General features: G+C 46.2%; 1 protein-coding gene across 2 annotated transcripts in view; it reads right to left on the bottom strand.

Annotated features, from left to right (window-relative positions):
- Positions 1-2222, bottom strand: part of MARCHF10 (membrane associated ring-CH-type finger 10) — a 108578-nt gene extending 106356 nt beyond the window's left edge. For both annotated transcript variants that reach the window (XM_032265937.1, XM_032265935.1), the window contains exon 1: positions 2116-2222. In XM_032265937.1, coding sequence (XP_032121828.1) covers positions 2116-2205 — 90 coding nt within the window. In that variant the 5' untranslated portion in view covers positions 2206-2222. The remainder of the gene's footprint in view (positions 1-2115) is intronic.
- Between the last annotated feature and the right edge of the window lie 10608 nt (positions 2223-12830).

Raw genomic sequence — 12830 nt, 5'->3', positions numbered from 1 at the left:
TGCCTCAGGACTTTTGCACTGACTTTCCTTCTGCTTGTGAAGTTCTGGTGGGATCTTTCCCATAATTCACCACCACGGTCAAATGTTACCTACTCAAAGAGACCTTCCTTGCTTCTAAAGGAGCACTACTTCTAATCCCTTAATCTATTTTCTATTTTTTATTGTATTTAGCAATAACTGAAACTATCTTATACATTTCTACTTGTGTAAGTTCTTTGCCCGCTTAATCCTAGAATAAGAACTCCAGGAGAACAGAGACTTTGCTTAGCACAAAGTAGGCATTGAATAGATATTGGCTGAATGAAAGGGCAATATTGAAAGCCCAATGGAGATTAGAAAGTAAAACTGCAGGCCTGGCTGATGGCTCGTTCCTGTAATCCCAGCACTTTGGGAGGCCAAGGCAGGTGGATCACGAAGTCACGAGATTGAGACCAGCCAGGCTAAATGGCGAAACCCCATCTCTACTAAAATAAAATAAAATAAAATAAAATAAAATAAAATAAAATAAATAAAATAAGCCAGGTGTGGTGGCATGCACCTGTAATCCCAGCTACTCAGGAGGCTAAGACAGGGGAATCGCTTGAACCTGGGAGGCAGAGGTTGCAGTGAGCCGAGATCATGCCACTGCACTCCAGCCTGACGACAGTATGAGACTCTGTCTCAAAATAAATAAATAAAATAAAATGAAATAAAATGAAACCGCAGTGGGTCAAAGCCATACAGTTGTCTGATTTTCTTCAATGAGGACCATAAAATTATAAGATTGATTTTTTTCCTATATGCCTGTTCTGGAGACAATTTCAAACAGGAGCTGGGTAGCAGAGGCATCTTTGTGAAAAGTAGAGAGACTCCCAGGATGACCAGTTTGGATGTTTATGTTCTTATTTATTTTGCAGAAATGTCCTCGATTTTCTAGTCTTCTTATACGTGGGTTGTCACGTTGTGGGAGGAAATTGCTGACTCTGTTTCTAGCCCCACAGCTAAGCCATATTATATAGGTGAAATCAGGTTACTGAGATAGGTCTGGTTTCCTTGGTGACCTGGGAGGTTTAGTTATATTTGAAATTGCTAAGAAGGGGGAAAACCTGATACCAGCGGTTCTGTGTTTTCCTCAGGGAAGGAGCGTTTTTCAATCCTGAGCCCTGGCTGAGAAGGTGACTTCTTGATTGGCGAGGGCTGAGGTCCCGCCAGCGGGATGACTGACACTTTCTACCTGCTCCCTGCTCCCAGCATCCCACAACCCAGTCTGGCAAATTTGTCCCATGCCAGCTCTGGGTGGCTGCATCGGGAGTCCTTAAGGTGCCCTGTCTGTTTTGGTTTTGCGGTTAAACACTGTAACTAGGGTGATGAGCAGTTAGGTGATTGTAAAACGTGCAAAACACCTTTCTTCTTGTAGGGATGACAACAGAGGGGCGTGCTGTTTTACAAATGGTAGGGCCACGCAGTGAACTCTTTCATGTTTTCTTTCCTTCTCAGTCGGTTTGCCAAATTTAAGCCGTAATGCCACTGGTGCCCAAGGGCTCTACGCAAACATTGATCACAGTACTTTTACAGTGTTTATTTCATTTTCTTTCTTTTCTTTTTTTTTTTGAGATGAGCCTCACTCTGTCACCAGGCTGGAGTGCAGTGGTGCGATCTTGGCTCACTGCGACCTCTGCCTCCTGGGTTCAAGCGATTCTACTGCCTCAGCACCCTGAGAAGCTGGACTACAGGCATGCACCACCATGCCAGCTATTTTTTTTTTTTTGTATGTTTAGGAGAGATGGGATTTCACCATGTTGGCCAGGATGGTCTCAATCTCTTGACCTTGTGATCTGCCCGCCTCAGTCTCCCAAAGTGCTGGGTTTACAGGTGTGAGCCATTGCACCTGGCTCATTTCATTTTCAAGCTAATATTAGGAGGTGGATACGACCATTATCCCTGTTTGTTTGTTTAACAGATGAGGAAATAGACTCAGAAAGGTGAAGTGGCTTTTGATGTCACATATAGCTAATCAGTGGTGGGTTTGGGATTTTAGAAAACGTTTACTGCTTGTTGTATGTTGATGCTGTATTCTGAATTCTCTCCAAATACTGTAAGAGAAGGCAGAAGGCAATTCTTGCTTTCTGCACTTACCTGATACTCAGAGTCCACCTTATGCTGCATGTCCCGCAGATACTGAACATCGCTGAAGAACCTCTGCCTGGCCCTTGCTTCATGCAACATGATTCCTAATCCCCGACCTGCACATAAAAGAGACATACATGTGCTGTGATAAGAGTCCTTTGTTGTGTTGCCATATTTGGATTTATTTTCATGTCATTGCTTTTATTTGTGTATTCATCTAATTTCCCTTGTTTGAAAGGCACAGATGCTCCTTTCAGGCTAAAGGGACTTCTTGTGTTGCTGTTGATGCCCTTACTGTCCTCCTGTTCCAGGCATAAATAATGCAGCCACCTTCATCAGGCACGTCAGTGATCCTGTCCTGCTTACTCCCGGGGAGTTAGATTGACAGACACCTGATTCGGATCTAGAGCATGACACAAAAGAAAGCCCTAGAACCTAGCTAAATTAGCAATGACCAAAGTTACAGGCCCCTGGTTCCTTAAATTCATGTATGCAACAATGATTGCACCCTTATTTTCAACCAGGCATGGTGCTGGGCACTGGAGTATAACAACTAGCAAAGCAGACACACAACCCTCTCCTCTGTGTTGCTCTTTTTTTTTTGAGACGGAGTTTCACTCGTGTTGCCCAGGCTGGAGTGCAATGGCTGATCTAAGCTCACTGCAACCTCTGCCTCCCCAGTTTAAGTGATTCTATTCCTCAGCCTCCTGAGTAGCTGGGATTACAGGTGCCCACTATCATGCCTGGCTAATTTTTGTATTTTTAGTAGAGGCAGGGTTTCGCCATGTTGGCCAGGCTGGTCTCCAACTCCTGACCTCAGGTGATCCACCCGCCTCAGCCTCCCAAAGTACTGGGATTACAGGAGTGAACCACCACGCCTGTCCTGTGTTGCTTATGATCCAGGGTGCAAGACTGACTTTGAGCAAGTGAATCCAAACTATGATAGGTGCTCTGGAGCAGAACTATGGAGGTCTTTGAGAGTGTTATTACAGGAGAGTATAACTTGGTCTGGAGAGGTCAGGCAAGGTTTTCCTTAGGCGGTGACACTGAGTTTGACAGTGAGTTAGCTGAGAAGTGGGACAGAGGGGACAGCAGGTGCAGAGGGTTCAGGCATGAAGGAGCAGGTGCAGATGAGGAAGACAGAAAGGGGAGCAGTGCAGCTGGAGCAGAAATGAGGAGGGACCAGGCCCGGAAGGGCTGCAGGGGAGGCAGAGGCCAGCTCCAGTGGGGCCTTTAAGGTCATGATTCAAAGAGTCATGGGAAAGTACTGAAAGGTTCCAATCTGGGGAGTAAATAATTAGATTTGTGTTTTTATTTATTTGTTAACCTGTTAATTCTTTTTCTTAGAGACAGAATCTTGCTCTGCCATCCAGGCTGGAGTGTAGTGGTGTGATCATAGCTCACTGGGTACAGTGGCTCCCGCCTCGTGAGGTGAATCACTTGAGCCCAGGAGTTTGAGACCAGCCTCAGCAATATAGTGAGACCATCTCTATAAAAAAAAAAAAAAATTGAAAATTAGCTAGGTATGGTGGTGCATGCCTGTACTCCTACCTACTTGGGAGGCTGAGGTAGGAGGATCACTTGAGCCCAGGAGTCAGAGGCTGCAATGAGCCACAGTCACACCACTGACTCTAACCTGGGCAACAGAGCGAGAACCTGTCTCTATTTAAAAAAAAAAAAAATTGTAGTTTTAAAAGATCCTTCCAGTTGTAGTATGAGAATGGATGGGGTGGGGGTGACGGTGGTAGAGTGAAAAACAGAAGCAGGAAGACCACTGGGAAAATATCATAGTAGTCCAGCTGTGATAAGATCGTGACCAGCATCAGGTAGCACAGGAGGACGGGGATAAAGGGGAGAGAGAGGGGTCATGGCTACTCTTTTTTTTTTTTTTTTGAGACGGAGTTTTGCTCTGTCACCCAGGCTGGAGTGCAGTGCCATTATCTCATCTCACTGCAACGTCTGCCTCCCAGGTTCCAGCAAGTCTCCTGCCTCAGCCTCCCAAGTAGCTGGGATTAGAGACACGCACCACCACAGCCGGGTAATTTTTTATTCATAGCAGAGATGGGTTTTCACCATGTTGGCCAGGCTGATCTTGAACTCTTGACCTCAGGTGATCTGCCTGCCTCAGCCTCCCAAAGTACTGGGATTACAGGCGTGAGCCACAATGCCCGGCCCATCGTTGCTCTTTACTGAGCCTCTGGAAGGGCTAGGCCTTGTTTTAAGCAGTTACACAGATGAACTCATTCAATCTTCTCAACAACGCTATGAGGCCGGCACTACATCTCCATTTTGCAGGTGAGGAAACTGAGGCCCAAAGGGATTAAGTAACTTGCCTTAGGTGACAGAGCTGGTGAGTGGAAGAGTTGGGATGTGAACCCAGAGAGTCTCGCTGCAGTGCCCACACTCTTAACCAAGGGATTCAAAGGACCTTGGGAGAGAAAGTCTTCAGGGCTTGCGATTATCTGGATGGGCCAGGGGGTGGGGGTCTCAGAGATGCCCAGGTGAGTGGCTTGAGCAGCCAGTGGGTTGGTGCCAGCATTCCCTTCAGAAAACACAGGAGGAGCTGCTTTGTGAGGAAACAGCACGGCATCCACGTCTGGGCGCAGCAAATGGAGATGCCAAGCTGGCTGTGGGACGCAGGGCTCGGGAGTTGACTGGAGAGGTAGGTTTGGGCATTGCTGGGATTCTGTGATAATTGAAGTTGAAGGAAGAATGGGAATGAAAAGAGAAATGAAAAGGGAAAGAGGACATGGGACAAAACCGTGAGGAACACTCATCGTTAGAGAACAGGCCGCTGATGAGAAAAGCGAGAGGTAGGAAGAGGCCAGGTGGGTGCCGTTCCAGGGATGCTGAGAAGAGAGAGTTTCTAAAAGGAGGCTATTAATAACCTTGGTGAGAGCGTTCAGTGGAGCAGTGGGGCTGGGAGGGCTGCGGAAGGTTGCGCGGATGGGAGGTGAAGGCATGGACAGCATGCTTTCAGTAAGTGTGGCTGTGATTGGCATGGCCCAAGTTTATGGCCAAAATATTTAAGCTCACAAAGGGATAAAATGGCATTGCTAATAATGACTCTTCACCTATGGGGTCATCAAAGCCCCCACCTATTCCGTGTGACAAGGAAACAGCAGGGTGGGACAGGCGACATCTCTACCTTCAGGTGTATATGTTCTGTGGCTTTCCTTCCCTCCTCTTGTTTATTCAGTTGTAGATATTGGCAGTCAGGCTGCCCCTGACTCATGGTGACCCAGTGTCTGGTCTGGTAGTTACGAAATCTCACACGGTTTATTGTTTGGCCCTGAACAATGGGGAAAACTGTACAGTCTCTTGGGGGTTCTTTTCTCTGGAGTATGGAAAGTTGGTCTTTGACAGTCAGAATCTGAAACTACAGCCTAATGTGTAGTTCCAGTCTACACACAAAACCTAAATGCTGTCTCTGAGCATTTTAATAGTCATTTATGGGACTATGTTTTAAAATATGACTTTTAGCGTTTCATCCGAATGTGTACCTGCATAGAACGAAGTTACACTTTCACTCTTTTCAGAAAATGATGATGTTGAAACGGCAGGAGGATGAGTCCCTGCTGTTACTGTTGGAAAGAAATGCCTGTCTGAATCTTAATCAGGCAGAGACCATAAGGACTCATAATAAAAACGTTAATGGTCACTAAAGGGGCGCATCCCAGAATCCACTTGGATGATACATTTTTGTTACAAAGTTAATACAGACAGCCAGTTAATCTATCATGGCTTTAGTGCAGGGTTAATTTAAGGAGGCTTCTAAGTCAAGAGGCATAAAATAACTTTGTCTAAATAAGTAGGAGGTAGCACCCTTTCAATTACTTGCTAAGTTGCCTCTGACTTCACAATCACCTACCAAATAAAGGACTTTAAAATTGCCTACAGGCGGATGGCTCACCTCTGTAATCCCAGCACTTTCAGAGGCCTGAGGTGGGTGGATCACTTGAGGTCAGGAGTTAGAGACCAGCCTGGCCAACATGGCAAAACCCCATCTCTACTAAAAATACAAAAATTAGCTGGGTGTGGTGGTGTGCTTCTGTAGTCCCAGCTATTTGGGAAGCTGAGACAAGAGAACTGCTTGAACCCGTAAGACAGAGGTTGCAGTGAACCGAGATTGTGCCACTGCACTCCAGCCTGGGCAACGAGGGAGATCCGTCCCAAACAAATAAATAAAAAATTAAAAAAAAACTTACCTACAGAAGTCTCTTTTCCTTCCCATAAACTCTCTATTTCATTGTATTTCACAATATTTAGAAGCGTCATGTCACATGTAATTTTTAATTTAAATACATTAAGTCTTTATGAGATTAAACAAATATGAGAACCAAGAAAACGGGGTATTAGTGAGAGAGCAAGATGGTAGGTTACTCAGTTTAAGCAAACATTCTCTGTGTTTGCTTGAACTTCATACCGCACTCCAAGTATGAGAAACTGACCAGGATGAACAAGAAACAGAAATAACTGTATGGAAATAAATCTACATGAGATAATACTTAATTCACAGATCTCAGCTTTGTGGGCCTACTCAACCAGATGGCCACTTGAAGCCAAGAATTTTTCCCCAGCAAACACAGAGGGTTGGGGTGCGGGTGATAATAAAATGTGGGCAAGGCACATGTTTCTAAAATAGCACTCTGTATTCTCTTCCATCGCTCACCTTTGAACTGCTTCTTAATTTAAAATCCACTCACGGTCATGCACACTTCTGTTTTAAGCCTTTCTGATGATAATGTCTTGTGCCAAATTTGTACTTTAGAAATCAACATAAGAAACCATATTAAGTAGGGAGAGAGAAAGGAGGAGGGAGTTGGAGGCAGGTGGAGAAGGCGGGAGTCCTGTGCTGCTGAACCAAGAGCAAATAATTCTTCTTGGCCTCAAAATTCTACATATCTGTGAAATTTTATGGGGAATATTCTAAGAACTTTGTGACATACACATTCTTCTCTAGCGTAACTTTCCAATGAATTCCAACCAAGTTTTCCTGACTAAAGAGAACAGAATCTGATTGCAGAATGTTTTTCAGTGCCCGAAAAAGTCATGCGTACGTACCATCCTGTTTTATGACCACATTTGTCAAAAGAACTGATTTGAAGGAGCCTCTTCTTAATAACAAACTCTGCAACCTCCGTCTCCCGGGTTCAAGCGATTCTCCTGCCTCAGCCTCCCCAGGAGCTGGGACTACAGGCACGTGCCACCACAGCTGGCTAATTTTTTTGTATTTTTAGTAGAGGCAGAGTTTCACCGTGTTAGCCAGGATGGTCTTGATTTCCTGACCTCAGGATCTGCCTGCCTGTGCCTCCCAAAGTGCTGGGATTACAGATGTGAGCCACCGTACCCAGCTAACAATCAAACTTGTATTGGTTTCTTTAAAAAAAATTTTTTTTTGAGACAGTCTTGCTCCCAGGTTGGAGTGCAGTGGTGTGATCTCGGCTCACTGCAACCTCCGCCTCCTGGGTTCAAGTGATTCTCCTGCCTCAGCCTCCTGAGTAGCTGGGACTACAGGCGCGTGCCACCATGCCTGACTAATTTTTTTTGTATTTTTAGTAGAGGTGGAGTTCCACCGTGTTAGCCAGGATGGTCTCGATCTGCTGACCTCATGATCTGCCTGCCTCGGCCTCCCAAAGTGCTGGGATTACATGCATGAGCCACTGCACCCGGCCAACAATCAAACTCTTATTGGTTTCTTACTATGTCCTCATAAGAGAAAGACATCACTAAAGTTAATATTCTGTTAAGCAATAAAGGAAAATGTAAATAATTTAACCCCTCCTTAGACGGAAGGTTGCTTTGAAACAAAATCTAAATGGCTATTGTTAATACCTGATAATCAGGCTCAAACACTACCCCCTTTCCACAATTAGGTGCTTGGAGAAGGATTTCAGAACTTATTCAACTTTTTCACCAATTGATTAATTTGTAATGTCAAGCATTATAGGATTTGTTTAAATCTTAGGTTTAAAAAAATTTGCATTTTAAAGTCTTAGCTTATAAACATGTCTTGAGTATAAGCAAGAAAGGTTAATGATTTGGGCCCAATTTACAAATACTGTGACTGCAGAGAAAAAGGAAGAATTGGTTGGGAATGGTAAGGAGATCTTTCAACTCTTCTAGCCAACTTGGCTTAAGAGTTAGGGGTGGGGTGGAGGCGGAGAACGGGCTTGCTTTTGGCTGTGACTCTTCATGTTACGCGGTGAAACTAGGAGAGATGGGTGGTCACATTTCGACCATCAAGCCCAGAAGAGAGGAAAATCTCAACATGTGATTGGGAAACTTTGGGGGAGGAAACGTCACAGGTTTGACAAGCAATTCAGTGCTAACATTAATAACAATATCCAGCCTGGAAAGCATAACGAGACCCCTTCTTTACGAGGAGTATTAAAAAATTAGCCGGGCATGGTAGTGGCCTGTGGTCCCAGCTACCGGGAGGCTGAGGCATGAGGATCGCTTGAGCCCTGGAGGTCGAGGCTGCAGTGAGCCGTGACTGCGTCACTGCACTCCAGCCTCGGAGACAGAGCGAGACTCCTCAAAAACAAACAAAACCAGTATCAGCCATTTCGCACTCAGAAGCCCAAGGAGCCATGGTCTGTGTATATCTTTCCTGACCAGTGGCATCTGCAGGAAGGAATGTGGGTGCGGGCGGCTGCCAATGAGCAAAGGGCCACAGCCTCCCCTACACCTGTGTCTTTGAGACAGAAAAAAGCTGGTGCTGGGGTCAGCTGGGGCAGGGGGCGGCCAGGCCATCGGATCTCAGGTCCGGTTTCCCTCCAGAATCTTGGAAATCTAAAGGGAAGGTTGTCCCCAATCCTGGGAGGACGGGGGCGGAGCGGCGGGGGTCAGGGGGCAGTTACCTGGGGGGGCTCCTCTTCCTCCCCTGCCGGGGGCTAAAGGGGTTGAGGGGCGGGGCAGGCAGGCCGGTACAGGGCGCAGGAGCTGCCCATCAATCGCGCCGGGATTGCCCTGAACGCCTCTTCCTCCTCCTCCTCCTCCTCCTCCTCTCGTTTCTTCTCTCCACCTGCTCCTCTTCCTCCTCCTCCCCCGAGGCTGCCTTCCGTGGCGCGTCCCCTCCCGGCCTAGCCTGGGGCGGAGGCGGTGGGGACGGCTACCAGGCGTCCTCCGGTTTCCCTGGCAACCGCACCTCCGTGCCCCCCCTCCCCCGCACAGGACCGGGGTGTAGAGAGCACAGGGCAGGGGGCGGGGCGGGGCGGGGCTGTGGCCCCGGGGGGGTCCGGAGCCAGGCGTGGGCTCCTGCCGGTTGTCGCGGTTGTCCGGTTGTCGTGGGAACGAGGCGGGCTGCAGTCTCGGAGGCAGAGCTGCGCTGGTGGGCAGAGAAGAGCTGCCCAAGGAGGAGGCGGGTGGCTTTGTCTGGATACCCAAGCTCAGACCCAGATATCCAGGCCTCCGTTCCTTCCCTGAAAGGGTGCTGTGCTTCATAAAAAATGAGATTAGACAATGAGAGAGGAAAATATTTTTAATGGAATCAGGAAATATGAAAAACAGTTACATGCAAAGAGGGAAATATTCTGCAGTCCTGGAGTTCGACCTCTGCAGAGGACATCTGGAATGCTCTGGTTCAACATGAAAAAGAAGCAATAAGCGATTAAGGGAGGCACCCAGTCAGTGGCAGAACCAAGACCAGAGCCTAGGCGTCTTCGTTGTCAGTCATCTTCACCCCCTTTTCAAGGAGAAAGGTGCTTAGAGGCCTAGGCCAGGCCCATCATGGCGCGAGGGCACCAGAGCCGCTGCCACCCCCACCTTCTCTCTGCCAGGTTGATTTATTTCTTTTTTTTTTGAGACAGAGTCTGGCTCTGCTGCTCAGGCTGGAGTGCAGTGGCATGATCTTGGCTCACTGCAACCTCTGTCCCCAGTGTTCAAACGATTCTTGTGCTTCAGCCTTCTGAGTAGCTGGGACTACAGGCATATGTCACCACACCTGGATAATTTTTGTATTTTTTTTTTTTTTTTAAGTAAAGGTGGGGTTTCTCCATGTTGGCCAGGCTGGTCTCAAACTCCTGACCTCAAGTTATACGCCCGCCTGGGTCTCCGAGTGCTGGGATTACAGGTGTGAGCCACCGTGACCGGCCTTGCCAGGTTGATTTCTGACTGTGGTTCTCATGGTCAAAGATGACTCTTCTATTTGCTTTGCATATTTAGACTCTCAACTTGCCAACTGATGTAAAGTGAGGGTATTTTTGATTGGGCAGAGAGTGAGGTAAAGGAAGAATAGAAGTTTTTGGAACTTTCTTCAGTGCCTGGAATCCCTAGGTGTCTGTGGTTTGAGCGTCTTCTCAACACCTCCCCCCCCCCCCCCCCGTTCAGCTGGTGCCAAGTCCTCGCGGCATCACATTCTTCCTTCTATTCTTATCAGCGTCACTCTAGTTTTGGGCTCCGTGACCTAGTTTTGGGCTCCATGAGTTATTTTGAGGGCCTCCTGGCCACACCCTGGACCCCCGTCATCCACATCCTGTCTCCACCATTTCTCCCGTCGTATAAGCAGCCTACATCTAATGGTGCTGCCCCCCCTGCTTAAAAAGTCCTGAAAGGTTCCTCACCGCCTGTGGAATGAAGTCCAAACTCTTCACTATGACTTTCCCTGTGCCCGCCCCCATGGTTTGCTTTCTTGATTTTTCTCCTTCATCGCTTCTTCACTCATATTTCAGCCAGATGGGACTATGTGTTACACACTGAACGTTTTTCCTTGCCTTCACACCAACTTCAAAGACATATCCTGAGCTGGGCAGAGTCTAGACAGATGTACTTAGGTGAAGTCTTTCCTTTGGGCATTTTCCCATTTGAACTTCACTGGTCCTTCAGCAGACCCCTGCAGCCCCTAGGAGCTTTTCATCCCTGGGTGAAAATCCTAGTCACGGCATTTGCTGTATCATAGCGAACAAGTCTCATCACCCTTTGAATTTCAAGATCCCTGTAGTTAAAAATGGAAATAACTAGAGCCTCCTCAATAAACTGTCATGAGGATTAATAAACTCAAGTATGGAAAGTTTCTGACATTGTGCCTGATGCAGTAGCTGCTCAACAAATAGCTATCATTATTGTTTACATCCTGTACACAGATTTCATTCTCCTTGCTGAGATTTGAGACACCGTAAAGTACATCACCCATACACTTATAAAGCATCTCTAAAAGCCGTTACTTTGACCAGACACAGTGGCTCATGCCTGTAATCCTAGCACTTTGGGAGGCTGAGGCGGGCAGGTCATTTGAGGTCAGAAGTTCGAGACCAGCCTGGCAAACATGGTGAAACCCTGTCTCTACTAAAAGTACAAAAATTAGCTGGGTGTGGTGGCGGGTGCCTATAATCCCAGCTACTGGGGAGGCTGAGGCAGAAGAATATCTCGAACCTGGAAGGTGGGGGTTGCAGTGAGCTGAGATCATGCCATTGCACTCCAGCCTGGGTGACAGAGTGAAACTCTGCCTCAAGAATAAATAAATAAAAGCTGTTATCTTTGTGGTTACTTTTATATCGATTATTTTTTATGCTGAATTTCAGAAAGTGACATTTTATGATCTCATTTCTAATTTTTATTAGATCATTTTATTTTATGAAACTGAGAGTGTATCCAAGTTTAGGGCTTGCAGCCATCCATGAAATATGTGAAATTTGGTAATGTCTATTGGGCTTTCATACGGCAGATATTTGAGATCCAATTCTTACGTAGAATAAAGTAGACTCTATTAGAGACTGGCAAACTCCCTGTAATTAATTATATGTTTTTTTTTTTTTTTAAAAGCATGTCCTCTGGGAGATCTCTTAGAATTTTCCTGACTTGTAATTGTAGCTGATCTATTGTGCCATTTTACAAAGAGGGGGCAAACTCATTAAAGTTTTTGGATCCTGTAATAGTGAAATATTTCTCAAAAGTTCAAATGGGCTTTGATTTATTTATCCATTTTGGAAGCTTCAGACTTTTCCAACCCTTCATTACAGCCATTGATGCATCTGATAGAAGATTGGATGTGATTATAGGAGCTTTGAGAACATAAAACATACTGCTTTTTTGAATTTCTGAAAAATTCCTACCAAAAGGAAGAATTTGACTTCTGTCCAGAAGGAGTATCTGATTTGTTTGGACTTTGGATAAACTTGAGCTATACATATTTGGCCAAGAGTTTGATTTGTGGACTAATCATCAAGCCCTGAGCAAGACTCAGGCTTCAGAAAGCAATGTCAGTGTCAAGAATCCCACATGAGCATTACACGTTTCTGGACAGATAAACACCGAAGCCAAAAAAAAAAAAATCCATCTCATCAAGAGGGCAGCGGAACATAAGCACTGAGCAACTTCTGAACCGTCAGGAAGTGAACGTTACTCCATGACATTTTGTTTTTTGTTGTTGTTGGTTTTTATTTTTTTGAGATGAAGTCTTGCTCTGTCACCCAGGTTGGAGCGTAGTGGTGCGATTTTGGCTCACTGCAACCTCCGCCTCCCGGGTTTAAGTGATTCTCCTGCCTCAGCCCCTTGAGTAGCTGGGAATACAGGCATGTGCCACCATGCCCAGATAATTTTAATATATGTATTTTTATTTTTTTGAGGAGTTTCGCTCTTGATGCCCAGGCTGGAGTGCAATGGCACGATCTTGGCTCACTGTAACCTCTACCTCCCGGGTTCAAGCAATTCTCCTGCCTCAGCCTCCCAAATAGCTGGGATTATAGGCATGTACATCATGCCCCACTGATTTTGTATTTTTAATA

Source organism: Sapajus apella, unplaced genomic scaffold (genome assembly GCF_009761245.1).
Source record: "Sapajus apella isolate SASKATOON/1434 unplaced genomic scaffold, GSC_monkey_1.0 scaffold153, whole genome shotgun sequence".
Taxonomy (NCBI): domain Eukaryota; kingdom Metazoa; phylum Chordata; class Mammalia; order Primates; family Cebidae; genus Sapajus; species Sapajus apella.
The sequence above is the reverse complement of the archived record's forward strand: the minus strand, read 5'-3'. Positions and strand labels throughout refer to the sequence as shown.